The sequence below is a fragment of the Zonotrichia albicollis genome, chromosome 6 (assembly GCF_047830755.1).
Source record: "Zonotrichia albicollis isolate bZonAlb1 chromosome 6, bZonAlb1.hap1, whole genome shotgun sequence".
NCBI lineage: Eukaryota > Metazoa > Chordata > Aves > Passeriformes > Passerellidae > Zonotrichia > Zonotrichia albicollis.
This window is the reverse complement of record NC_133824.1, coordinates 40,591,290-40,616,662: the sequence shown is the minus strand read 5'-3', so window position 1 is coordinate 40,616,662 and position 25,373 is coordinate 40,591,290. Positions and strand designations below refer to the sequence as shown.

General features: G+C 41.0%; 1 protein-coding gene across 2 annotated transcripts in view; it reads right to left on the bottom strand.

Moving 5' to 3' along the window:
* The window catches only part of KCNQ1 (potassium voltage-gated channel subfamily Q member 1), a 337,878-nt gene extending 325,717 nt beyond the window's left edge, over positions 1–12,161 (bottom strand). The window contains exon 1 of one of the 2 annotated variants that reach the window (XM_074543319.1): positions 11,668–12,161. In XM_074543319.1, the coding sequence (XP_074399420.1) occupies positions 11,668–12,065 (398 nt within the window). In that variant the 5' untranslated portion in view covers positions 12,066–12,161. The remainder of the gene's footprint in view (positions 1–11,667) is intronic. The other variant, XM_074543318.1, reaches the window with a different exon arrangement.
* Between the last annotated feature and the right edge of the window lie 13,212 nt (positions 12,162–25,373).

Here is a 25,373-nt window from a genome sequence, read left to right as displayed (position 1 = left end):
TAATTTCTGCCCACAGTTCCTGTCCAAAACTTGCACAAGTTTCCCATGGTATTTCACAGCCACTAAAATTCAACAGAACACAAAATCTCTTCTACAGACCAAAAAGTCTGAGACACAGGGAGACTGGAGAGCAGGTAAAAAGAAGCACCATATGCAAAAACCAGTGACAACAAAGTCTGCTTCAAACTGACAGGTGTGGTGTTTGAGGGAGATGGAGAGAGACTGCAATTCCAAAGAAAACACAGCACATCACTTTAGCAATCAGACAAGAGCATCATCAGATTGTATTTGTTACAGGGAGGAGGAGGAAACTGAAGATGAAACACATGGCTGTGGGTTTTGACCACAGCTCACACTGACTGCTGGCACACATTGTATAAACAGACTGATTTCCTCAAAGTACTTAGAAACAGTCTGATTACTTACCAAGTCACTTCCAGCAGAATTTCTCAAGAAAAGAATCCCATGGCATTTTGCATATATTATTTCAATAATGTCATAATACAATATTAAATATTGTATACTTAATATTTAATTATTACTATAATATTAATAATATAATAACAAATACAGACCATATACAGGTTTCCTGAAACAAGCATTGTTTTTTTCAAGAGAAAGGCACCTGACAGAAAACTTCCCTTGGAAACAGCAGTCAGTCTCAGCAGAGGTTAACAGCTGGTATCAAAACCTGCTTGAATGTTATCTCCACTCTTTCATGTAAGAGGTACAAGCAGGTGGCCCTTTACTCCTACAGATACAATCCACTGAAAATTTCTAGAGATCGGGCTCTTCTCATAGTACATCACATTTTCAGTCAATTTCTCTATTCCACTTGACAGTGAGACCTGATGGATGTGTAATGTTTCCTATTAAAGCCACACAACAAAAGAATGCCACAGAAGTCACCAAGAGATAACCTCAGTGCTTGAAAACCAGAGTGCAGTAAAGCAATCAGACACCCAAGAAGGGTCAGCATTAACACAGCACACCTACAGCCTTCCACGAGCTGCAAAACCTGCAGGATTTCAAAGGTCTGTTTTCCCCCTCACTCTTGTAGCTTTTCTCTCATTTCTGTGGTTTAATTATGCAGTTGCCCAAATAAGAATATGTCACAAAATTAAATAAAATCTACAGAGAGCTGTCTGGAATGAAGAGAACTATGAAGGCATACAATTGGCATGACTGGGCAGCGCTCAGATGCCTGTGCCTGGCATACTTTACATGCTGTTGAAACAGGATGCTCAGACAGCTTAGTGCCAGGGTGCTGGATGACCTGCTGACACAGAAAACATCAAGTGAGCAGGTTTATTGTGTGTGAAGTGCTGAGATAACCAGTTATCAATACTTTCTGGGTCACAGCCAAGATAACAGCATACAATCACATGAAGTTTACTCACACTACAATAAAGCAATACATGTTTAGTTATTTACTCATTGTCAGGTTTGACCACATTGTAATGTCTTCTAAGACAGGGGTGAAAAACAAATAGCCTCTACTAGATCTATTTAGGATGAATATTAGGGGGGAAAACTGGACCTTATTTGCTGAAGTTTGTAAAGATCAGATAAAGCCATTGCACAGAACACAAACACCACTGATTGTGAACAGGGTCAGCAGAGGACATTCTCTACTTATAGAAGCCACAGGATGGAAGATCTTTGCTCTTGTCTCTTCCCCTATCTCCACTGCCCTGCACAAATAATTGGGCACAGGCATTTGAAGGGTGTAAGAATGAGATTAGCAGCAGAAACCATTTCCTGAATTCATTCTCCTTTGCTCTACTTGTCAACATCCGTGCAAGAACTGAGGCACCTTCAGCTGTGCTGCCCTGCAGCTCACTGTGAAGAAGAAGATTCTACCCCAACCCAGCTCATTTTCAGATGACACAGGGAAGGGGATAGCTGCTGCAGGAATAAACACACTCTTGGACAGCAATTCCTTACTCTGCAGAAGAAAATGCATTCAGTACAAGGATCTCAGCCTTCGTGGTACAAGGGATGAGCAAGAGCTCTGCAATCCTTGCCTCTGCTATTACACCTGGTGTCTTTGGAGAGAATCCAAGGAAATTACCTGCTGGGTGATTTACATTCTGTGCTCAAACCATGACCCGATTTTCTGTACTACCCCAATAATTTAGAAGTGTGCAATATTAGCACTGCAATGAGAAAACACTGTAAAAAATTGAAACAATTTAAAAGTATCCCTGAGGTTTCAGGAATTCATTGCAGGTTTGCAGAGGAAATCAACAACTTCTGAATTTCTACACATCCAGGCCTGCCCAGTCTCCTTGTGCCAGTTCCAGCTGTCTGACAGTGAGCAGCTTACTGCAAGGGTGACCACACTCTGCTCCAAACAGAGGGAAAAGCTGTGTTCCTGCCTGGTCTAAAACACATAAGGAGGGACAGAGGGAAGACCACCAATTGTCAGAAATCTACAACAAAACTACTGGTGAGATGGTAAAAACCTGCATTAAAATAGCGTGTGATTTGACATATTTACTACAGACAAGAGACAGCAGTCACTTGGACAAAGTCCATACAGAATTAGCACTGTAAGATCCTTAGTGTTAAAGGAAAAACAGCCTTACTATAAATAAAATAATATTAAAATATTTCTACACATCTGGTACACAATGCCTTGCAAGTAGTGTTAATTGCCCTAATTTTGGAGAGGAGTAGATACAAGTTTTTCCTCTTCACTAGTTGGTCCTTATCTTTTACCTTTACAAATTGCTCCCACTAGGAAGCAAACAGCTATCCACATAGTTAAGTTAAACACATGATGATAACTTCTTAAGAATCAAACCAAGCATTACTCCAACAAAGGCATTATATTTCTTATTATTGTAAAAGAAAATGTATGCTCTATTTCTGGGGTAAGAGTAAAAATAATAGGTTATTATCAAGAGCACAATTTCTTAGCACAAACAAAGATTTTCTACTATTCTATGATCTCAGTTCACTAAAAACAATATATTTCTCATTTGAAGTAAATACTAGTGTAGTTATATACAAAGCATTTACTTTTTAAAAAACCTCAGCAGATTGCACAGGGATTTTAGAGTTGAGAGTAGAAAAATCAGTTCTCTATTACAAATGGGACAAAACTGTGTTGTCAAATGAGGTCTCATAAGTCCACTGGCATTAGCAAAACATACCTGAGATGTATGTTCCTAGTGAGAGCTTTAATATGAAATTCAAAGATCTACATCAATATTTGTAGAAGAAACTTAAAAGGATCCAGAAGCCCCGACCCAGGTTTATTTTGACTTTGCATGACATTTTTCATAAAATATTAAATCATCACAGTGATTGTGAAGAACAAGAAAAAAAATAAAAATATTTAACACTGAACAACCTACAGTATAATTTCCTATTTTTGGGAATTTATTGCTTTTAAAATGATGAAATTCCAAGGCTGCAGACTTGGTGCTTGATGTATTCCTTGTGAAAAGTACCAGACATTTTTTTCTTAAACTCAAAAAGGATTCAGTCAGTTTTGAGCAAATGTGTGCTCATTATCTCACACAACTGGAAGTTCAGACACTAAAGCAGTTCAGAGAAAACAAACCTTGCTTTTGTCATGGTGGTTGTACTAAGCTTTAGTAAAACACTAGCTTCCCCTGTGCCTAGGTTTTATTGTAATGTTTACAGCAGTCACATTCTCTGTTATAAAATGTGGCTGTTAAATAAGGGACTTCCATTGAGGAAAGGTGGGACAATATGTTTGGGGTTTGTGGAATTTTGTTCTTGTTAGGGGGTTTTGATTGGGTTTTGGTGTTGTTTTTTTTATATTTTAAACTACTTAGAGTGCACTTACACACTTACTCAGGCCCTGCTTTGCACTGTGTGCAACTTCTTACAGCTCCTTGAACATAGAAAATGGCTGTTATTTTAGTATCCTGTACCAGAGAATAGGAAAAAAAAAGAAGAAGAAAGTCTATATATCCTAAAAAATTGAGGAAAAGCTGTACCACAAAGTAGCAAAAAAAAAAAAAATAAAATAAAAATAAGAACAAAGTCCATATATCCTCAAAAACTGGTCATGTCAGACAAAGGAAAAGCTCACACCAAGCACCTCTCTAGTCCTCCAGATATGCACAGCCTGGAGGCCAGAAAGACTCTTCATTGAGAGCAGCTTTAGCATTTTCTATTTAAAAAAACAACAACAAGCACCAACCCAAAAAAAAAAAAAAATCAAAAAACCAAACAAAAACCAACTAACTAAAAATGTACAATAAAATTAATATTAGATTTGATTACTACAGCATTGAATGCTCCTACCGAGGTAAGAACTCCACACCTCAACTACTCCTGTAGCAGAGCCTGCAAATGTCTGTGCTCTCCCATTGCCATGCCTGGTACTACAATGGCTCTCCCAGGCCTTTGTGCCAGATGAAGCATGACTGCAGAGGAGGCCGGGTACCCCACCTAAAGCCTCACCAGCCTTGGCATTCTGCTGTATCTCAGCCTCCCCACCAGGCTGATTTGCATCTGGCAGCTCTCCAAGGCATCTGAAACATGTTGGCCCTCTGGTTGGCAGGCAGAAAAGCACCTTGCCCCCAACAAGACACTGTTTTCCATCTGGAACTGAATGGGCAAGTGTTCACAGCTTTTGTGCTCAGCCACTAACGCACATTAAACAATCTATTAACAGACCAAATTAATGAGGTAGTGCCAAGTTTGAAGTCAGCTAAGCCCTGTGACTGTGCATAGCTCCCTGCAGCATATGTTGGCACCGTTGTTTGTAACACATCCAGCACTCAGGCATTTGGAGCTCAGCCTAATTAGTTCCCTGCAATTGAATCTCAACTCTAGCCCTGATTCAGCTGCAATGGAAGTTTTGAAAGAGGCCTATCTACACAGCCTTGCATGTTTTCTCCCTGGCACTTGAGGAGCCAGGGCAAGGAAGTGTGCCAGAATTGCCCAACCAACCATTTGACAGAGACACAGAAATGTGAATGCTGAACTTACTGGTTTTTTTAATATCATTCATGTGCAACTTTAAAGGCAGGATAATTCTTTTCCTACCTTTAAAAGCAAACATGAGAGAAGGACTGAAATGTCATACTGGAAGGATGATGGGAAAAGAGATAAGGCCTATACTAGGAAAGCCTGCCCAAACTGAAAAAATGCATAACTTCTATCTGTGCATTTCACAGTTCTTTATTTCTCCACTGCACACAACCTGTCTTTACTGAGCACTAATTTTTGCTAGTTTACACTCTTCTGCTTCCATTTGTTTTTAGAAAACCTAAACATCAACACAATTACGAAGTCTTTTTTCTCTCTACAAAACTTCCTTGACCCAATGAATTTTTTCCAAGTAGTCATCCTTATCCCACTGTGCATTTCAGAACAGAAACTTGATTTTCCCAATTTTTGCTAGAGGTGTCTTCAAAAGGCATTTTAACTAGAAGTTATCTAGATTTTCACCTTCCTTCCCCTTCAACAATCAATACATTTCCACAATAATTTTCATGATGCAGCAATCACTGAATGCAACAAATAATGCAAAGATGGCGATTTCATCAAAGTGGTTTCCAGGCATTATCTACAAGCATTGGCATTGAGAGGATTTGGTTTCTCTTACTGCTTTTCTTTCTGATGACAGTCAATTACTAAGTAAACATGCTTTTTTTCTAGTCAATTGCACAGTTATTTGTATTTGCATTTCTTAACCTAAGAACATCTACTGTCCCACTTGGACAGAGAAATGGGAAGCCCTTCTGATTGGTAACTAGAAGGAGACTTGAGCTCTTCATGGCACAAACTCGGGCTGCTCTCAGCCACAAGACAACCAGACAGCCACGAGCAAAAATGAAACTTCTAACAGGTTACAAATTGGGAAACGGGGCAAGAGGAGGGAGCTCTGTACTGGCCAACCCAAAAGACAGTACATCAATTACATGCTCCCAAAGAAGCACTACTGTAGTGCAATATTGTTGATTGTTGTTATTGCAGAAGTTCCATACCTTCTCAGTAATTCCCCATGTGCAGTCCTCACAGCACTGACTCCTCCTTCACAGCACAGCCAACAAACTCCAACTCTCTCCTCACCCAGCTAACCCACTCTTTCGTAGCACTCTTCTTCTTATTGGGCACAGCTGTGGCCTGTTCCTAATCTTTGGTGATTAGTACAGCTGCAACTCCTCGGGGGGAGATTACCTTCTGCGCTATCTTTATTTTCTTGCATTCTATCCCCACACACAATATTGTGGCTAAGGAGCTGCACTGCAGCATGCAGAGAGTACAGAGGGAACAACAAAACCCTTTAGCCACTTCTCAGTCTCACCTGCCTCCAAAAATCTGCCAAGAGCCCAAGCTTCACCATCAGGCTGATCAGCAAACAGGGGTGCCTCTGCAGCAGCAACTCCTAAACATGAGCAACCTTCTTACATAGGGCAGGCAAATTGTCTTCCCTCCTCTCTGGGAACACTTAAAGTCAACTTTCCAATGCCTTTTCCCCTCAGGTAACACTTTACCAAGCACATTGATAGACAGATAGTGTTCAGTTGCAAAGGCGTCTGCTCTGCTGAAAACTGGCTTCAACTAAACTACCTCATTCATGATGAGACAAAAGAAGTTAAATCTGGGTCTTCCTGCTATGGACAGCAGGGAATATGACCCTGAGCAAGTCATACTTCTTCCTTTCCACTTTGAAAAGCCATGCTTACCTTGGAGGATTTATGTCTCCTTTTTTTGTTTTAAACAGAAGTAATAATCTGAAAGTCTGATTTCAAGCCACAAAAATCTCTAAACATACAAATATTCACGTCAAAACCACAGCATTTCAGTTTGCAACATTCCTTGTCTGAAAGACAAGTCATGTGTGAGCACAGGCACACACTAATTGTTTTATGGATCTTTTTTCCTCCTCAACATTTTACACCAGTATGAGCCAGTAGGCTTGGAAGTATGTTTGCAGCAAATCTGGAAACATGGCAAAAATGGGATTGTAAATTGGAGTTAGGCTTTTTCTTCACAATGCAATGTACATAAAGAGCACGGTGTAAATGCTGCATTGCCTTTAATAACTGATTACTGTGAGACTTGATTCAGGCAACTGGAATATTCTATCTACCCTCACTCCCTATCTCTGTGCGCACACACATGCAGCCATGCTGCTCAGTCTGCCTGTTTCCACAGTTTTCCAAACCCCAGCCACTGGCCAGTCCAGGCTTATGTAAACAACTTGGAATTCGAACAAACTCAATGACAATCATTGCTGATTAAACCAAACTTATACAAAGGCAAAGTAAATTGAACCAGGTACAGGCATGCAAAGATAAGACAGAAGCTGATTATCTTGCATGGCAACAAAGGAGAGGTGCCACAATGGAACAAACCAACGGTCCATCAGTTTCCAAATTGCTCCCTCTGGTTACAGCCAACACTTCAAAGAACACAGGGAGTCAACACTGCCAGAAGTCATTATTTCCCGCACCAAGAACAAGATAAATTAGTTCATAAAATATGCCTCAAGAAACTGAAGTTAAGACGTTTATTTTAAAATTAAGAGGGTGAGATGAACCTTTTCTGTTGAGCACCTAAACCTAAAATAATTCTTTTTAACATCTAACAACTTCACTTACTCAGGACAGTCATTTCCAACTGTGGGACAGTACCCAAGAGCTTCAGCAGGCCACTATGAGGGCAGAGTTTCTTCTTCCACCTCTCCTCAAAGAGGCTGAAATTTCATTTGTTCAGGCCGCAGAACATTTCACCTCTCACAGCCGCCCTCTCAAGGTGCACTGCCATGATAAGTGTGATAAGATGCCCTAGCCTGGAAGGTCACTGAGAACAGTGGCACTCAGTCATTCCCCTGCTCTGACAGCCGAGGCAGATTTGGTGGCCCTGGCAGGACATTGCCACCCACACAGCCAGGCCACAGGGCAAGCAAAGCCTGCAAAGTCTGAGTCTCCAAGCAACCACCAACTGCGTCTGCAGAAGCCATGCAGGTAGATCCTCAGCCACCAAGCACAATTTACTTGCCCTGGTAAAATCAGGTGTGTGTACACTGTATGCTTCATCTACTTACATGAAATTTATTACAAAATCAAACCAAGTCAAGTAGCTGAACTAAGAGGTTCTATCATCTCCACAAGTAAATTTAGGCAGGTTGAGTTAATTAATTAATGGTTGATTAGCCATTCTTTCTCCCCACAGAGACCATTTCCTCAGCCTTCAAAAACCAAGTACAAGTGAGGCACAATAATTCATTCTCTATTCGGCTCACTTTGGTCTAAGCAAATAAGAAAAATTCTTAGAAAAGACCTGTCAAGAATTAAATTAATTTAATCAGAGACTGGGGTGTCAAATTGCCCTGGAGATTGAAAATATCAACAAGAGAGAATGCACATTTTGCATAGTGGAAAACAGGTATTTCTGACACCTTATAAAAGAAATAATTCAGAAGAAAACAGGTCAAGGCCTGACCTGTGAAAGACAGCCAGATTCCATCCTTTAAGTCAAGGGTACACAAGGGCCTTACTCACTAGAACAAGCAGCAATCAAAGTAATATGAAACAAACAAAACAACCCAGAATCTGTGGATTAAAGCTTGGTGTCCAACTTCCCTTTTCTAACCAATATAACACAAAACCAAGGAAAATCAATCCCGAGTATCAGTTCTTAGCTATTAGTATTCTACACAGCACTGACTAAGATTCCTGAGCAGGAAAAGGGTGTGACAGGCAATCAGTAGATGTAGCTCTTATCGCTTGATAAACAGTGTTTTAACAAGCAGCCAGAGATACAGGTCCAGACTAAGTTACATGGGCTATTCCAGGAGTTGTTTCTAACTGTAATAATTACAGCACATAATTAAGAACACAGCCACACACTCCACACCACGCAGAAAACAGAAAACTAAGCCTCCAGTGGTTGTTGCTCCCATCACTGGGCTAGATCTTGGCCAGGGCTCTCTACTCAGCTTAGGGCTTTATGCCCTGATTTAACACCACTCCCGTTTCCTCTCCTTCCCCTCTAAATGTTTAGGACAGCAACAGAGACCTCCCAGGCAGCTGAAAGCCCCCGGAATAGAGCAGCAGGCAAACTGCAGGGGGAGTCAAAAAGACAACAGGCAAAATGAGTTCAGTTTCTTAAGCCTGTTTGGGCAGGAGAGACTAACACAGAGACTAACACCAGGGTCCTTGCACACCCCAAGGTAAAACCAGGCTTAGCATTCTGTGAATGACTGTTTGCATGCCGACAATAGAACAATCAAGTACTTCCTCCAGTGGGAAAGGAGCACGTGCACACCTCTGTGTGTGTCTGATGACCCCAAGCCCTTTCCAGCTCTGCACCTCATCCCTTGTATCCAGCTGCCTGCACAAAGCAGGTCCTGTGCCTCCTCCCGAGGAGACACTGGTGCCCAGCGCTTCTCTGAATCAGACAAATCTGCCTCAGCAGTTCATTTTAGCAACAATTCATCTGCCAATACTCAGCACCTGGCTGGCAGGCATTGTACTCCAGAGCATTCCCTGGTACAGCAGAAAGTTGCTTTGGGAGCTCAGAAAGAGCTGGAGAAGTGTGGACCAAAGACCAGTACCTTACACCATGATTTAATGGGGACAAAAAGCTTATGTACTACAAGAGAAGAAATAATAATTAAAAAAAAAAAAAAAAAAAAAAAAAAAAGCTGGGCTGAGAACAGTAAAGTCTCAATTCCCTCCGCTGGTGGGAATCAGAGTTAGGTTGCCTAAATAGTACTTGCAGATCACCTTGTGAGAAACATACCAGGGTGTCAGTACCCTCTTCTGTTTCTTCAGTGCCCTAAGGAATTTGAACAATGCTCTGTAAGAGGCTTGAGAATATTTACTGCCACTGTCATTCATCATTGCATCAGAAGAGTTCTAGAAAGAAGGGAAATGCTGGGGCTAATGCTTACACCATGGGTGTGTGTTGAGGGGGGAAAGCACGTAATGACTTACACAAATTACAGAATCTTAATTCTTGTGCAAACAGGATTAATCCACACTGCAAATACTTGCAAAAAAAAAAAAAAATCAGTTAAAAGTCAGGCTAGAACTTTAAGTAGTGAAAGGACTATAAGCTTGGTTTTTGTTTTTCAGAGTTTTCCTAGACTTGCTGTTAAAATTTAGAGAAGATTACTTAAGATATTGAAAACAGTTTGCTGCACCATCCAAACATAATTTGGGACACCTGGAAGGTCACAAACCATACAAGATAGCTACCTAAAACTCCTGGTTAGGGGCAGGAGAAGAAACAAAAGGGGGGGGGGGGGAGCTCCAATACCAAAAAGTGTTTTACATTGTTCAACGACAGCTATTAGGTGCTTCATAATTACAGTCATTACTCATTTTCTCATCTCATGGCATTATCATAAGGCCAAAGAGAATAGAGCCCACAATTATCTCAGCAGTTGTACCCAGTCATCTCCCAATTACATACACTCAGATGACAGCTGTTTCCCCTGCACTAAAATAAAGTTGGTACCACTTAACCTGTTGACCTAAACACTCCAGAATCCTCAAGTGTGGAACAGAAGCACAAAATCCTGCATTGACTTCAGATAACAGTAACTCAGAAATTGAACTAAAAATCAGAATACAGTAACAAAGTCATAAAAACTGATTTTGGTGTGATTTGTCTTTGAATTTTGACCATAAAACATCTTTAGCTATTGGAATAAGCATGTATACATGTAACGGATATACACACACACATATATGTTTGTGCATGAATACAATAAACACACGCCACATTCCTACCTGACCTTCTCACCTACATTTAACACACGCCAATTGCCCAAGGGCCACACAAGCCTTCAGCAACACCTCGATGGAAAAGCTGACACCTCACAGAGACACCTGTTGGGATGCTCGTGCTGCACAGACCTGCTGGCTACATTTTGACACTGCACTCTACAGACAGTACTACAGAAAAAGCAACTTTCAACCTACCTGCGGCTCAGCAGCACCCTCCGACCACCACCTCCTTCCCATCCTAATGGATAGCACAAGGAGGTAGAGCCGGGGCAATAAAAGAGGCAAGGAAAACGAGCATCACCTGTTTCTTATCCTCCTCTGACAAGACTGCACCACTGATAATTGATAGCACCTGTTCAATAGCACCTGTTTAATTAGAAACTGCTGCTAAGCAGTGAGCATCGGCATCACACAGGTGTCACTGCTTGAAATCAAGAGCCATGCGTCAAAAAGTAATAAAGAATGGGTGATACTGCTACCTACTTCATTTGTACGATCAGTATGAACAAGGCTCCCTGGGGAGCCTTCCGAAGAAAATTGCCTGAAACCAGCTCCTGCACTATCTGATCTCAGTTCACCTAAGGGCTCCTGAACCGAGCTACAGCATTTCTCTTAACTAAAAAGGCAAACTTTCCCCTGGAGGGTGACTTCTGTTTTACTTCACACCTGCGGGGGAAAAAAAATAAAACAAAACCAAAAAAAAAAAAAAAAAACCAAACAAAAAACCCAAAACCAGCCACAGCCCAAAGGACCGTATCTGCCCGATGTGTAAGCGCGGAGCACCGGGCAGGTCTGGGAGGCTCGGTGCCCGGGGAGCCTCCGGGGAGGGGAGGGGGCTCGGCAGCCGAGCCGCTCAGGGCACGGGCAGCGCTGCAGCGGCGGTAACGGGAGCAGCGGAGCAGGTGCCCGGCGGCAGCGGGGCGCTACTCACACGGTGAAGTGGTACACGAAGCACTTCCATCCCGTGGGCCGCTCCAAGAAGTTGTAGACCCTGCCCTGGACGCTGCTGCGGCTGAGCAGGGGCTTGCGGAGGCTGTAGATGGAGACGCGGGGGTCCAGGCTGACGGGGGGCCGCGGGCAGTCGGCGCTCACCACCAACACCTCGCTCCGCAGGCGCGGCGCCCGCTCCCGCTCCGGCGTGGGGCCGCATCCCGCGGGCGCCTGCCCGCCCTGCGCGGCCGCCAGCGGGGCGTAGTGGGCGTTCGGGGCGCTCTCGGCCAGCTCCAGCGCCGCCAGCTTCTTGCCGGGCGTCATGCTGCCTCTCCTGGGCAGCGAGAGCCGGCCCAGGCTGCGGCCCTTGGGCTCGCCCGGCGGGGAGCTGGAGGACATGGCTGGGGCGGCGCGGCGGTGCCCCGGGAGCTGCGGGCAGCCACGGGCGCCCCGTCCCGCCGCCGACACCGCTGGCCCGGCCCCCGCGGGGCGGCCCCGGCCGGGAAAGGTGCGGGAGGCGGGGGCGGGCCCGGCGCAGTCCCGGAGCCGCCCGGCGGGGGGCGCTGCCCGCGGCTGCCGCTCCCCTGCCCGGCCCCGGCCGGAGCATCCCCGGGCCGCGCTCCGAGTGTCGCTGTGCTCACTGCTGACCTTCGCCTGCAGCACCTGTGCCTGCCACCGCTATGGCTGCGTGCAGGCCGCCTGTACCTGTGTGAGGAGCTGCCAGGGCAGAGGGCAGGGAACTGCCTTCCAGAAGCCCAGCAGACTTCCCTGCCTTCTCTGCCACTCCAGTGTTTCCCAGAACTGTGGCAGTGGGTGGCTTGAGATGCTGGGGCACAACCCCTTACTTCAGATTTAGGACCTCCAAAGCCTTCTGCACCTGCCGCTCCACTCCTTTTTGCAGAATTTCAGCACCTGGGAGCAGCAGAGCTCTGCCAGAGTTTGAATTCTCGAGGAGGCCCTTTTTAAAATGAGTAACAAGAACGATGAGCCCTAAAAACGGGTCTCGCAGTCCTTTGTGTTATTGTAACCAAAGGGAGCGAATAGCTGAAGAATTGGGGAAACAGTCGAACTCAGGAAACGCAGTCCTGCAGAACTGCTTCCTCTACAAGTTGGGTCCCTCACCAGCATCGTTCTGGCTTTTGGGGAAAGTTGCACATGTTTGGCCATCGAGACCAGGTCATTCTGAGGCCCTGGATAACTTTCCTGTGTGGTGGAGTTAGTTACACCTCCCATAACTGTGGTGTAAATTGATTTGTCGTGACTTTGGTGCACCAATTAGTTAACAATTCCTATTCCCAGAGTGAGGGGAAAGGTGCTCTTTGATCTGGACTGGTGGGTTTTTCCTTCCAGCTCAAAATAGAACAGCACTAGTAAGAGCTATGTTGAGTTCATGGTTGATACTGGTACCCGGACAAGAATGTTACAGGGAGATAAGGTGCTAAATAAAGTTAAACGAAAACAACCCTGCTAATTGCAGCTCCATTCAAATGTCAGGCTGCACAAATTGTAGGGGAGAATTGTAGGGGAACCAGGCAAGGTCCTCCACCAGTGTAAACAAGAAGAACCAGTGGGCTCTTATTTACACCCCTGAGGGATCTGGCTCCATCTTAGGCATACAAAACCAGAAGTGTTAAAATTAGACTTTGAAAAACTTGTTTCTAAACCAACAACGTCCTAACCAGGCTTTCCCCCCCTCCACTAGAGCATGAAGTACAAACCAGCTCAATAAAAACAGCATTTCAAAGGAAAAATTTCCTGCATCAGGTCAAAATAGAGCCTGATTCTTCTATTTTGAGGAACTGTTCTTTCTTGAAACAAGCCTGCAAGAAAAACAGCTAATGGAAGAATGTCACCACTACCCTTGAAGGCTCACTGTTTGAGGGCCAGCCTGATAAAGTCTTGATATTAAAGCTAACAAATGTGTTTCTTTATATAAGTGTTCCGCTTTGTTTTATAGACCAACATAACATTGTCTGGGTTATACAGAGCCTTATCCTGGAGCAAGCTGCAAAATATACCACAGAGTTCAGCCAAACGAGAGGATGTATGTTCATACAAAAATTATGTTCTTCTTCATAAAACTTGTCAAATTCTTTAAAAAATATTGTGGCATAATATCGTTACTTATCCACTGATTAACAAAACAGAGAATAGAATCTTAACTCTATCTGAACCTAGGAAAATGGAATTTCTATATTACTTATGCAGTGTCCTTGCAATAGAAAAGTTGGGGGGTACTATATACTTAAATGGCTGAACAGGGAAGAAAATTGGGAAGATCTAAATTTGATCTTCAGTGGTCAGTGATAAACTCTTCCAAAGAACCAAAATTTGTTTCAATAAATTTTTTACTTCAAAAGAAAAAAAAAATCTCAAATATATTCCACAGCCTAATATATTGAATTGTTTTTCAGGACAGAAATATTTTCCTAAGCTTTTAGGTTGGAATTCCAATGTTGGCTAAATATTTCAAAGAATTGTCACAAATAAAGGAATGTTGAAGTATTTAAAATTAGGATTTAGGTAATATTTAAAGACCTTTTCCCAGAGTCAAGGAATTAATCAAAATCTACATTTTAAGTGTGTTGATGATAAATGATATAATTTGTTTTATGTAGCAAAAAATCATATTGTTAGATGATTGCCAGCTTGTTCAAGGTACTAAATGGTAAAACATGTCTGGCACAGGTGAAAGCAACAGCATACTTAACTAGAAGTGTCAAATAAATGACTACTTAGTGATGGGAATCCAGGGTACAATTATCTTTAATGTATATTAAGTTGCTAAAATTGTATATTAACTTGCAACATTTTCAAGATGCATATTTTAACATAGTAATGGAAATTCCCTTTTTTCCCCTTCTTAAGTTGCCTTGTCTTGATCTTGATCTTAATCATGTTTATTTTATAAAACAACAGAATTATATTAAGTGGAAGAAGAGAAAAAAATGAGTGTGGTGTATATATGAAAGAGTTAAAAATGGGAAGAAGAGGGAGGTGAGTGTTCAAATATATTTATGGAGCTTGGTATCTAGGCTTTGATAGTGAAGAAGGTAAGAAGATATGTTGAATAAAGAGGATGTGGGTTATAAATATTAAGGTGGAACTACTGCGTTGAATTGTTTCTTAGGATAATAATAATAATAATAATAATAATAATAATAATAATAGTAGTAATAATGTACTTTGAGTATTTACAGAACTGCAGTGAAATGTGTAACACCCAGTATATTTTAATTGAAGTTTGCAAGAACTGTTTTAAATCCTTATGTCTTTAAGAGGACTGTGATTCTAAACATGAGCTATCACAAGTCGCTATAGAATGATGATAATACAGTGAAACTGGTGGCAAAGCTCCCAATTTTAGAAATTTAATTGGAGCAATACTTGTAAATTATTAGTTAAAGGCTTTTTTGATTAAAAATGCTTGTACCATCCTGGGCCTCTTTCTGTCATCCAAATTATGAGCAATATTATGCCTGCAGTGACAGATGTGCCCCTGACATGCTGCATTTTCACTTTGTGCCTGCCAGAGCACCATGAACATCACACTGCTCAATCACTGATGAATGTTTACAGGCAGGAATTGCTGCAGCCAGTGAGAGGCACCTTGATCTTTTGGCTGATTTCTTCCCTGTGGAAGCTAAGACTCAAACAGTTTGTGTCTGAATGTTCTCTGTCCTCTGAAAGCCTTTAGCACGTTGCAATTACAGGTTTCACCACTTCTGGCATGGGAATCTTCTTGTTTGCTGTTAGATTACTTTGTGGGATGGTTTTTGTTTGAATTAGGTTTGGGGGTTTTTTTAATGCCACTTCCATTTCTGCCCAGCTACAGTAGGAGACATGTTAAATATCAGCTTTCAAGGAAAGGAAAGAGACGGTTGTGTTGTCTCAATTTTTGAACTCTTTTTCGTGGAGTAGAATAAATATTTGGTTCTGTTCCATTTCCTGGAGAATCCACATTTGGATTGAGTGAGGAGATCATTATAAAACACAGTCAGTCATGAAGGTAAATGTCACTTGAACTAAGAATAAAGTCCTAGATTGTTTATATATTTTCATATTGCAAGGTAGGACAAAAACTTTTGAAATATTCCCTATCAATTAGAAAATTCTGCTCACAGACTTGTCATTACTTTAAAAACATTCCTATTAACAGCTATACAATAACTAAGTACTTAGAGCTATACAATAACTAAGTACTTGGACCTCAGACAAAAACAACAGTTTGAAACCACAACAATAACATGGTAGACCAATAAACCTCAGCCTTAAGATTCAAAACAAAAGCAAGGGAAGGAGACACAAGGGTTTGCTTCACTTTCTAAATCCTGAGAAGACTATGGCTTAGCCAGTTCAGTAGGGAGATGGAGAGACTTACGTAGGTTTTCATTCATTCATCAAATTTCAATTAAGAACAATTTTATGAGTACATGTAGACATTTTCCATTGGACACCTTGGTAATCTCATTTATCATTATTTTTAATTAATCTAAATCTATTAATACAGAACTTGTGTGCCTTTATGCAAATTAACTTCAGGTTTTAAGTCTGAGCAAAATCTTTGCTACAGGCTCTTGAATACATCCATGCTTCCTTCCCCTGTGTAAATCCAGCAGGTTTTCCCTGTTGGCAGGCATTGCTGGTCAAACAGCTTAGCACACCAGCAGAAACTCCAGGTACAGAGAGTATATTCAAAACTGCAGTATGTCCCAAAACACTGACCATCAACTTTTCATAAGTCAGAGATCACATTAATTAATCACTTCCTTAGTAGACTAATCACTGCCAAAAAGACACACTTCCAACAGGTGTTTATGCAGTCTGCTGTCCTGCCAGCCACTTTCAAACAGATGGAGCAGACAGAAAAGAGCAGATAGTATTCTACTCAGAAAGTTCGAAATGTCCTTTAATTCCCTCCCTTCTTTACTGATGGGTTATTTTTAACAGTGGATGCAGTCTGCTCAGGAATCTGGGCAGCAGAGAGAAGCAGCCCTGCAGGAGATAGCGAGTGGCATGCACCAGATATCTGGCATATGGAGGCCATGCAGCCCTGCTGACATCCCTGATTAGCATTATCTCTGTGAGTGCTAGCTGAGTGCAGGGTTATGGCTACATTTATTTCATGTGTTTATATTGTTCCATGGAATTTTAAAGGATATTGGTGCTGTTGTGGGAAAGAATTTACTGTCCACCAATGCTCAGGTTTGAAGTCCTAACGCAAAGAAAGATTGAGAAAATTTATTTAGGCTTATGCCTCACAAACACTTTCTGTTTTGTTTTCCAACACATTGGGAATTCTGAGCCATTGATCTCTACCCTCTGGATGCAGCTATCCAGACAATTCCTTATTCACCTCACAGACTAGCCATTGAATCAGTCTCCAATTTAGAGAGGAGGATGTTGGGAGGGACCATGCCAAAGGCTCTACAGAAATCCAGATAAATGACATTCCCTCCTGTCAAATGATATCCCTGTATCCCTTGCCTTGTCCACTGAACACGTTGGCATTCCATCACAGAAGGCCATTAGGCTGGTCAGGCAGGATCAGCCCTGGGTGAAACCTCCCTGTCCTCTCCCTGTTCTCCCCATGTGCCTTAGCAGAGCTTTTATGAGGATCTGTTCCAGGATCTTCCCAAGCACAAGGGTGAGGAAAACAGGTCCTCCCAGATGTGTGCAATATTTCCCTTTTTCCAGCCACATGACACTTCACCTGACAGCCAGGACTATCTGAGTATCACAGAGAGGGGCTTGGCAGCTGTGTCAGCCAATTCCCTCATTCCCTGGGATGCATCTCATCAGGTCCCATGGACTTCTGTATATTCAGGTTCCTCAGGTGGTCGTGAACCTGATCTTTTTTGCAGTGGGAGGGACTTTGCTCCCCCAGTCCCCATCCTGCTGTCCATCCACTTGAGAGCTGTGAGAAGAGAGGTTGCCATTAAAGACTGAGGCAAAAACCTTGGTAGACTCTTAATTTCTCTTGTTAAGGAACATTAATTTATACAAAAGGCTAGAACCAGCCAACTGGAATTTTGGTTTCCATCAATAAAAATCAAATTTTTTCTACAATGTTGGCCTCTCCTATCTGCTTTCTGGCTGACCAAAATCTTCTCTGTGTGAGTCTGAAGAATTCAGGCCCTAAATGTTTACTTGTTTAGGAACAGGACTTCAGGGCATAAAGAAAAAAAATAAGAAAGTGGTGCTAGAATTGTAACTGAACCATGTTGGTGCATCACAGCTTGTAAACCTCCCTCTCAACATTTTCTTCCTGCCACCAACCTACTTGCAATCTTCAACAAAGCAGCAATAGGAAAAATAAAGATCCAGAACTTGGGAAAGCCTTATAAAACAGAGGATAGCTTTAGGAGATCTTGCTCTAGACACACTTGTAGATCCATGCATGGATCCAGTCTGTTTCAGCAGTTGCTGATAGTGTCCTGTCCTCCTGAGTTCTTTAATGTAGATAATCTTCTAGCAATTTTTGTAACTGAAAAAGATTCTTTTATGTACTACTCCAAAAGAGAAAGCTAAAGAGGCTGACAACGCCTTGGCACGTTCATTTTCACCATTGTGGCAGAGGTGGTGTATTTCAGTCTCAGGAGCAGGTGAGACTCAGCAGGGTTTGCTTGCTCACCGATGCCACACAGGATCCTGAGTGCACATTCTTACCCAGGCCAGCACGTCTGAGGGCAGAGTGACTAACAGCATTCTCCAGATGAAGAGATTGTTACATCACTTTCTTGCATCAAAAGCAAATTCTCCTCCTCACATTAGTCACAAACCTTCTCTTTGTTAGGCTAAAATCAGCACCAAATAACACTGCTGAGCAAGCTCCAACTAAATTAACTGAGATTCTGAAATAACCTCCAAGTTTTTTGCGCCATGGCTGCTTATGGAGAGGACTGCTCTTCATGAAAGGATGTCCTGGTATTTCAGAAAGGGTTTCACTCTCAGCAGCTGAGAAAGAAATCACTGGCTATCACCAAATCTCTTCCTGGTCCAGGAACACTTCCTGCCTGTGACCACGTTAATCTGTAACATATAATATCCTACCTCACGTGTAAGGAATGGCATGGGACAGATAATCATTCTTCTTCAGCAGGACCCACTTGGCAACCCACTTGTGATGTCAAGCATCATCTGTCTGACAGTTAAGCCTGCAGCTGAATGTCTTAATTGCAGGTAGTTCACTGGGAGGTTTTGTGCAATGCAAAGAATTTAATGCCAACTCTATGGGAGAATCAAAGGTTTTTCAAACAGTAATCCATCAAAAAGCTTTCTAATGCTTAAAAACCCCCAACCACAAGCAAAGAACAAATACCAGCAACGTCTCCTCCCCTCCCACTGCACCTTTTCTTACACAAGTAACCTCTCAAGGCAAACAAATTGGAAACTATAAAACTCAGTGGACAGACCACAGGAGACCTGTGCAACAATCAGCTCTGCCAAACTGGAATTTCAGGTTGCTTTCATCTCACAAAATAAGTTTTCATTTCGCTAGGACCATTCTAATAGGTAAAGCTAAACAATGGAACATAATTTAAAGTCTTGCAAAAATTGTTTTAACCTGTTCCATAATTGTGATTTAATGCCAGATTCTAGAGACATGCCTGACCTTTTCCTAATTGGGTTAATTGCAATTCTTATCTCAGTGTCCTCATCTCCAGTGTCTCAAAAGCCCAGTTGCCCAGCAGGATTTTGTGTTTTACAGTGCAAATGCTAAAGCTGAAGCTTGCTGAGCTTGTGGAGCCCCAAAACTTCGTGTGTGAAGAACACCACAGCTCCCTCTGTATTTTTGTGGAAGTGAAAAACGGAACATTAGAGCACCCTGATCATCTCCCTGATTGATGGCTAATTACAAATCCAGTGACCCAGGCTGTAGCACAACTACTTTTTAGAGACCATTTGCATGCATAGCAAGGCATTAACATTTGTTAACTGGGTATTAAACTGCTGTTAAAATTTGACATCACTCGAGGGCTCTGCTAAAGTACCAACCAGTGGGAAAAGGAGGTTACTGATTTTACTGATTTCAGACTCTCTGCAACACGTCCCACATCCAAATCACTTTCTTCTCAGAAACTCTGGAAAGAGAATAGTTGCATTTGCTTTGCACTGCCCAAAAGAACAATCCATAACCTTACTTGTATATTACTTCATTTACATCTTCAAATCTTCAAAGCAGATGTGCTAACCTCACTAAGTCAGTGAAGAGGAAACAACCTGCCAAATTCATATCTTACCAGCAGAAAAGTTGTTTTTTCTTGACCAAATTTAAAAAATAATTAGTTAACTCATGTTTGCTGTTATTTCAGACCTCATTATAAGCAAACACTCTGGTCTGCAGAGCTTTTTTGTTTTTCTTTAAAGACACCTAATGCTTCGAATGTTTTTTGTAGTCTGTTTCTATATATTCTATTCCTGGAGTTCCCTCTAGTGGCTAAAGTGCCAAGTTCATCTGGTCTGGCTTAAAAGGCCACAAATGTTTTGCCTCATTTTCTTTGGTAGCTATTCCTCGTAATAGACAAAGATTTTCCTAACGCTTATAATTCCTCCTACTAAATAAATGTCAAATTAAATAAAAATATTTTTCACATTACAAAAAAGAAAGAATAATTGGATTAACTTGATACATTATCCATATTTGAATAATGAATAATAGGAAGCTGGCAAAGAGAGGATCAAACTCTTGTAAATACATTGAATTTATCAAAGTATTTTCAGTCCCCCATCAAAAAGTTTCAGTCTCTGACCTCGGACTTGAATGACCAGAGTTCAGCAGCCAGTTCTCCCACAGACTTCCTGTGTGACCTCTCTTGTGACACTGTTCTTATTTGTGCCTCAGGTCGTCACTTTGTAAATGGGATAATGGCACTGTCCTCCTTTGTAGCTGCGATGATAAACGTGATTGCAGGTCAAGCACTCGAATTTGCTGGGGAAGAAGAGAAGCAGCAGCAATCACTATAAAGGCAGGGATTCTTTGGAAAACTGCACAAAATTCTGCAAGTAGAACTTAAAACACTGGAATTCTTAATCAAGACATCTTTTGAATGGAAAGACGGACTTGAATGAGTGCTTTAACTGTTGGCATATATAGAGATTGTGTAATATAATATATTATATTATAGTATCATATATTATCGTATATTATAGTGTATTTATAGTATATTACACATATATATATATAACTATGCTATATATACAGAGATACTTTCTTGCATTTGCTCTTGGTGAAACTTCACCACCTGAACAGATTTGGAAAGGAACATTACCTGGCTTATCAGCTACATAGTAAAACACTTCAGTGTCACCGATAACCCTGACTTTTGAAGTTGGAGGCCAGCCCATCACCACATCCGTGGCTGGTTTTAATAATCAGAAGGGGAGAAATGGGAATCTGCTGAGGATGAAAAACATCAAATGTTATATTAGAAGACACAGTTTAATGCAACGAACATTCCAATGAAGGTTCCACCCTATAAGATAAAGGAATGTCAGTGATAATTCATTGCATATACACTGTCAGGGTGAGCAAGGCAGTGGAAAGAGCTGAATAAACAGCGTCATGAATTTGCAGGTGCATGTAGCAGCTTACAAGATTTTTAATCTGAAGCATCTGTAAGATAGTAATTGATTATGAATCTCCACACTCAAAAATTATTTCCCTCTTAGCAGATTGGCACTAAGGCTGGAAGGCTACCAGGAAGGGAGATAGATGTACAGGTGTCATGATGGATCAGAGTGGCCAGCAAGTCCCTCTAGGATTCTCCAGAAGAGTCAATGGAACTGTCTGGGGAATGTTTTTTTTTTAAATAATGGGTTGATAATAAACACCCCTGTTTTGAGCTGAAGGGAGAAAACACAAATAAAAGCTAATCTGGCAGCATCCTGATGTTTAATAGTACTTAGAATGATAAAAACATGCAGGATTTCAACAGAGACACTTGCAGAGTCATAGCCCAGGAGGGACTGAGATGGTCTTAATCTGGTACAGTTTAGCCTCAGACCCAGAAATGCACATTAACTGCAGATTAAACTAAGCAAACCACTCATGTCTAAATTGGAGGGAAACTTCTGCTTGGGCTGTGACTTCCACAGTCCCGGCACCTCCTGCTTTCTGACAAACCATTACTCAAGCCTGGACAAAAACAGCCACTAACTTCAGCACTTTCAGAGAACATTTTTTGATTAAGGTCCTGCTTCATTTCAGGGTTTTACACTTCAAGCAACTGTGTCTGCTGTAACAAAGATCAAAGACTTTTTATGACTGTGATGTTATGGACTTTATCACAATTATATTCCTAGAAATACAAGCATTTACAGAAACATGGATAGTTAAAAAATACTGACATGTAGAGGTACAAAGGAAATTTTTAAGCAATTCAGAATTATTACATGGCTGGCTCATTGTGAGAAAAATGAAATCTGCTGCTCTCTTGAACAGATAGAATTTGGATATCTGACTGCTTCATGTCATTTTATAGTCTCATCAAAGGGATGTATCAGAGGTACATTTTAAAAGTGTTTTAGAAACAAAAGCACAAAGGAATGCACACTCGCAGGAGAAAGGTGAATTTAAAGACTATGAAAACAGCAAAATCTGTTTTAAGGACAGATAATATTTATGGCATATATACAATAAAACCCAAAGCCCCAGTACAAACATATAGGAATCATACCATTCATTTTAATAGTGAAGAACAAAAATATTTGAAGAAACACATTACTATAATCATGAAAGAGTTGGGCATATCTTTGATTTCTTCAAAGTGTCTTTTATTCACAGCAGTCCACTGAGTTGCAATAATTTATACCAAATGTGGTCTGTTACATATCAAGAAAGGCCCACAGGCAAGTTACCTAAGGAAGCATTGTGATGCAATTTTGCACTCTAAATACAGAACAAATCCTTAAACAAATTCACTTTTAAGTGAAGTTATCAGTGAGGATAAGTTGCTTTGGAAACCTAAATCATTAAGAGAGGACCTTGACTGCGAACTTGTGCTTTGGGAAATTTGTTCAAGATTTCTGTAGCTTGGGAAAGCACATGACTCTTCTCAAAGAGAATGAAGGAATATTTACTGATGCATTTACTCAACATTCAGTTATTGCAAAAATTTGGAAAGTAATTTAGAAAATACATTCACAGTTAAGTCTACTCCTGCTTGTTCGCTCCTGATACCTCTATGCTTCTCTACTGCTGGAGAGAAGTGCTAAATAAAATTATTTGCATCTCCATCCATTTTACAGAGCTTATTTCCATCCCAAAGAGCTGTGGATACAATTCTACACCAGCAACGTTTATTTTCATTGTCATAGGGACCAGTGTGACGGGTAAACTGGCAACATCTTCATCTTCCCAAACAGGAAAAGGGAGCAGCAGCAGATAAAAGCCACCTCAGAGCATCTCCAGCCCTGCAGACAGATGGCCATGCCTGCTGCAGAGGACAGCCAGCAGGTAGGATCACAAAATATTCTATGTATGATAAGAGATGCCTGTGATTCACCCAAGAAGGGATCATTGCTTAGTTCACACTTTCTTTCCCCTTTATCATTTTTAAGCAATCATCGGCAGCATACACAAATCATTGCCACTCTCTCTTCCCCCTGGATAATGAAGTATATATAAAACTTTAAGAATTTCTGTCAGTAATTTCACAAGTTAGTTGTTGCTATCCTTTGTCCACAATCAATTTCAGCAGTGTTTTTTCTGTTCAGTAATTTGGTTACCTCAGATAAATGGTAGCTACTTACTGTATTTGCCCTGCTCTTCAATTAGACACCAGCAGCACTCCACTAGTGCACTCTCCACTGTTCAGACAATTTTTAGCTTGCACTAGGAATAATCTTAAGAGGCTCAGGTATTTAGCTGATCCTTGCAGTATCCCAGCAGTATCTTGGGGTGCAGAGTACGTCTGTGGTTCTGTGTTTGTTCTAATATTTGCTTTTCTAAATTTTTCATGCAATTTTTATTTTATAAGACTGCATTCAGAACGGTAGATTATCTAAATGCTGGATGAGAGAATTAAGGTAGAAAAAGCCCCCTTTATTTGATGGTCTCTGGTAAAAGGCAATAAATGTCTGTAAAGATTCTATATTCAGACAGGATCACAGGGAACACAGCCAAAAATGCTGCTAAACCAGAGCTTGGCTAAATTTGTTCTTCATTAACTCTTCATCTTGGAAAGCCCAGTGAATTTTGAAAAAATAAAGTAAATAAATTATAACAGTCAAAACCATCCTGGTCTTTGGTAAATTATTTCAACTTTGTATTTCTTTTTTGTTCTGGGGGGCATCTCAAGGGAACTGCTCATGTCAATAGAATGAGGTACACACATTCTCAGAGTACTAAGTCTATGGTCTTCAAAACAGGCTTTTTAAGATCTTCATAAAAGTAAACAATACCTGGCTATTAGTACCACCCCAGGTGAATATGTAACCCATTTAAATTTACTAATATGCAGCTAAATATGTTTTAGTCTCATCAATATGAGAATCATAGTCAATGTGGAATAGGAAGCAGGATTACTGATAGCAATAGTAGCAATTACACATTTCTACAGCTACTTTTTAATCTTGTATTAATTTGCATTGTTTGCATAATTCTATATAGTTGTTGGTTTTAGTTGTTTTACGAGAGGTGCAGCAAGTGAGAAAGTGACTTCTTAATTTTTTTGTTGTTGTTGTTGCATTGTCTTTAGCTAGAGGTTACATGTTTATCCTTGTGGATTTTGCTCTTTTTTATTAACAGACAGCCAAAGAGCAAATTGATTGTGATTTGCTGCAGCTGTGAGTTAAACATCAGTACTATCCACAAGAAAAAAGAAAAAGCAGGCTTCCTTGTAGTGGGCAATAGGCATACACTTAAAAATGTAGGGTTGGCAGGCTTGCTATATGCAGGAAACCTGAATTTCTGAGCGGAAAAAAGATTAAAAAAACAAAACAAAACAAAAAAACTCAGCCCACATAAAAACCAAACCATCATAGGGCATTCAGTGGGTCTAAAGGTACAACACAACCCAGTGAACTCAGGTGCTTAGGTCCAAGGTTTCCTGCAAGTCACAGACACATCCAAATGCAACTTCAGTTGAGCAGTTAATGGAAAAGACAGAGAATTTGTGTCTAATAAAGGAAAAAATTAGAACATTTGATAAACCATTTTAGCAATACTGTTTGTGCATAATGTACTAACTTCAGAACTGTGTCTGCAGTGTTGTTATATTTAAGAGAAAAAGCAAACTAAGTTATTTTCCTAAGGCTTTGAATTCTCAATGTATATTTTGTATACAGCTTATGCAAAAGAGCTTCTTGGTTTTGAATATACTTCCCCTTCAAGCTCACAAAATTTGCCTGAAGCACTGAGCAAGCTCTTGTAAACATAAGACCATGAAAGTAGCCACACAAGGAAACACAGCAAAGGGGTTTTTTCCACTGTAAAAACTGCTCTTCTCCATATAAGAATGCATATCTGCAGGCATGAAATTGAAAAAAAAAATTGCACAGATGACAGACTGGAAAAAAAGTAAAGAGATTATTTTAGCATAGCTTGTAAACATTGGTATGAGCTTAATGGTAGGAGTTAATTTTGTGAAGTCAGCTGTTGGCATGAAGAGAAACATTTGTGAACTTTTGCAGATTCTCCAAGTATGATATATTAAGATCCTAACAAGCCAAACTGGGGAAACCACTCTAAGTTATTTCAAGTCT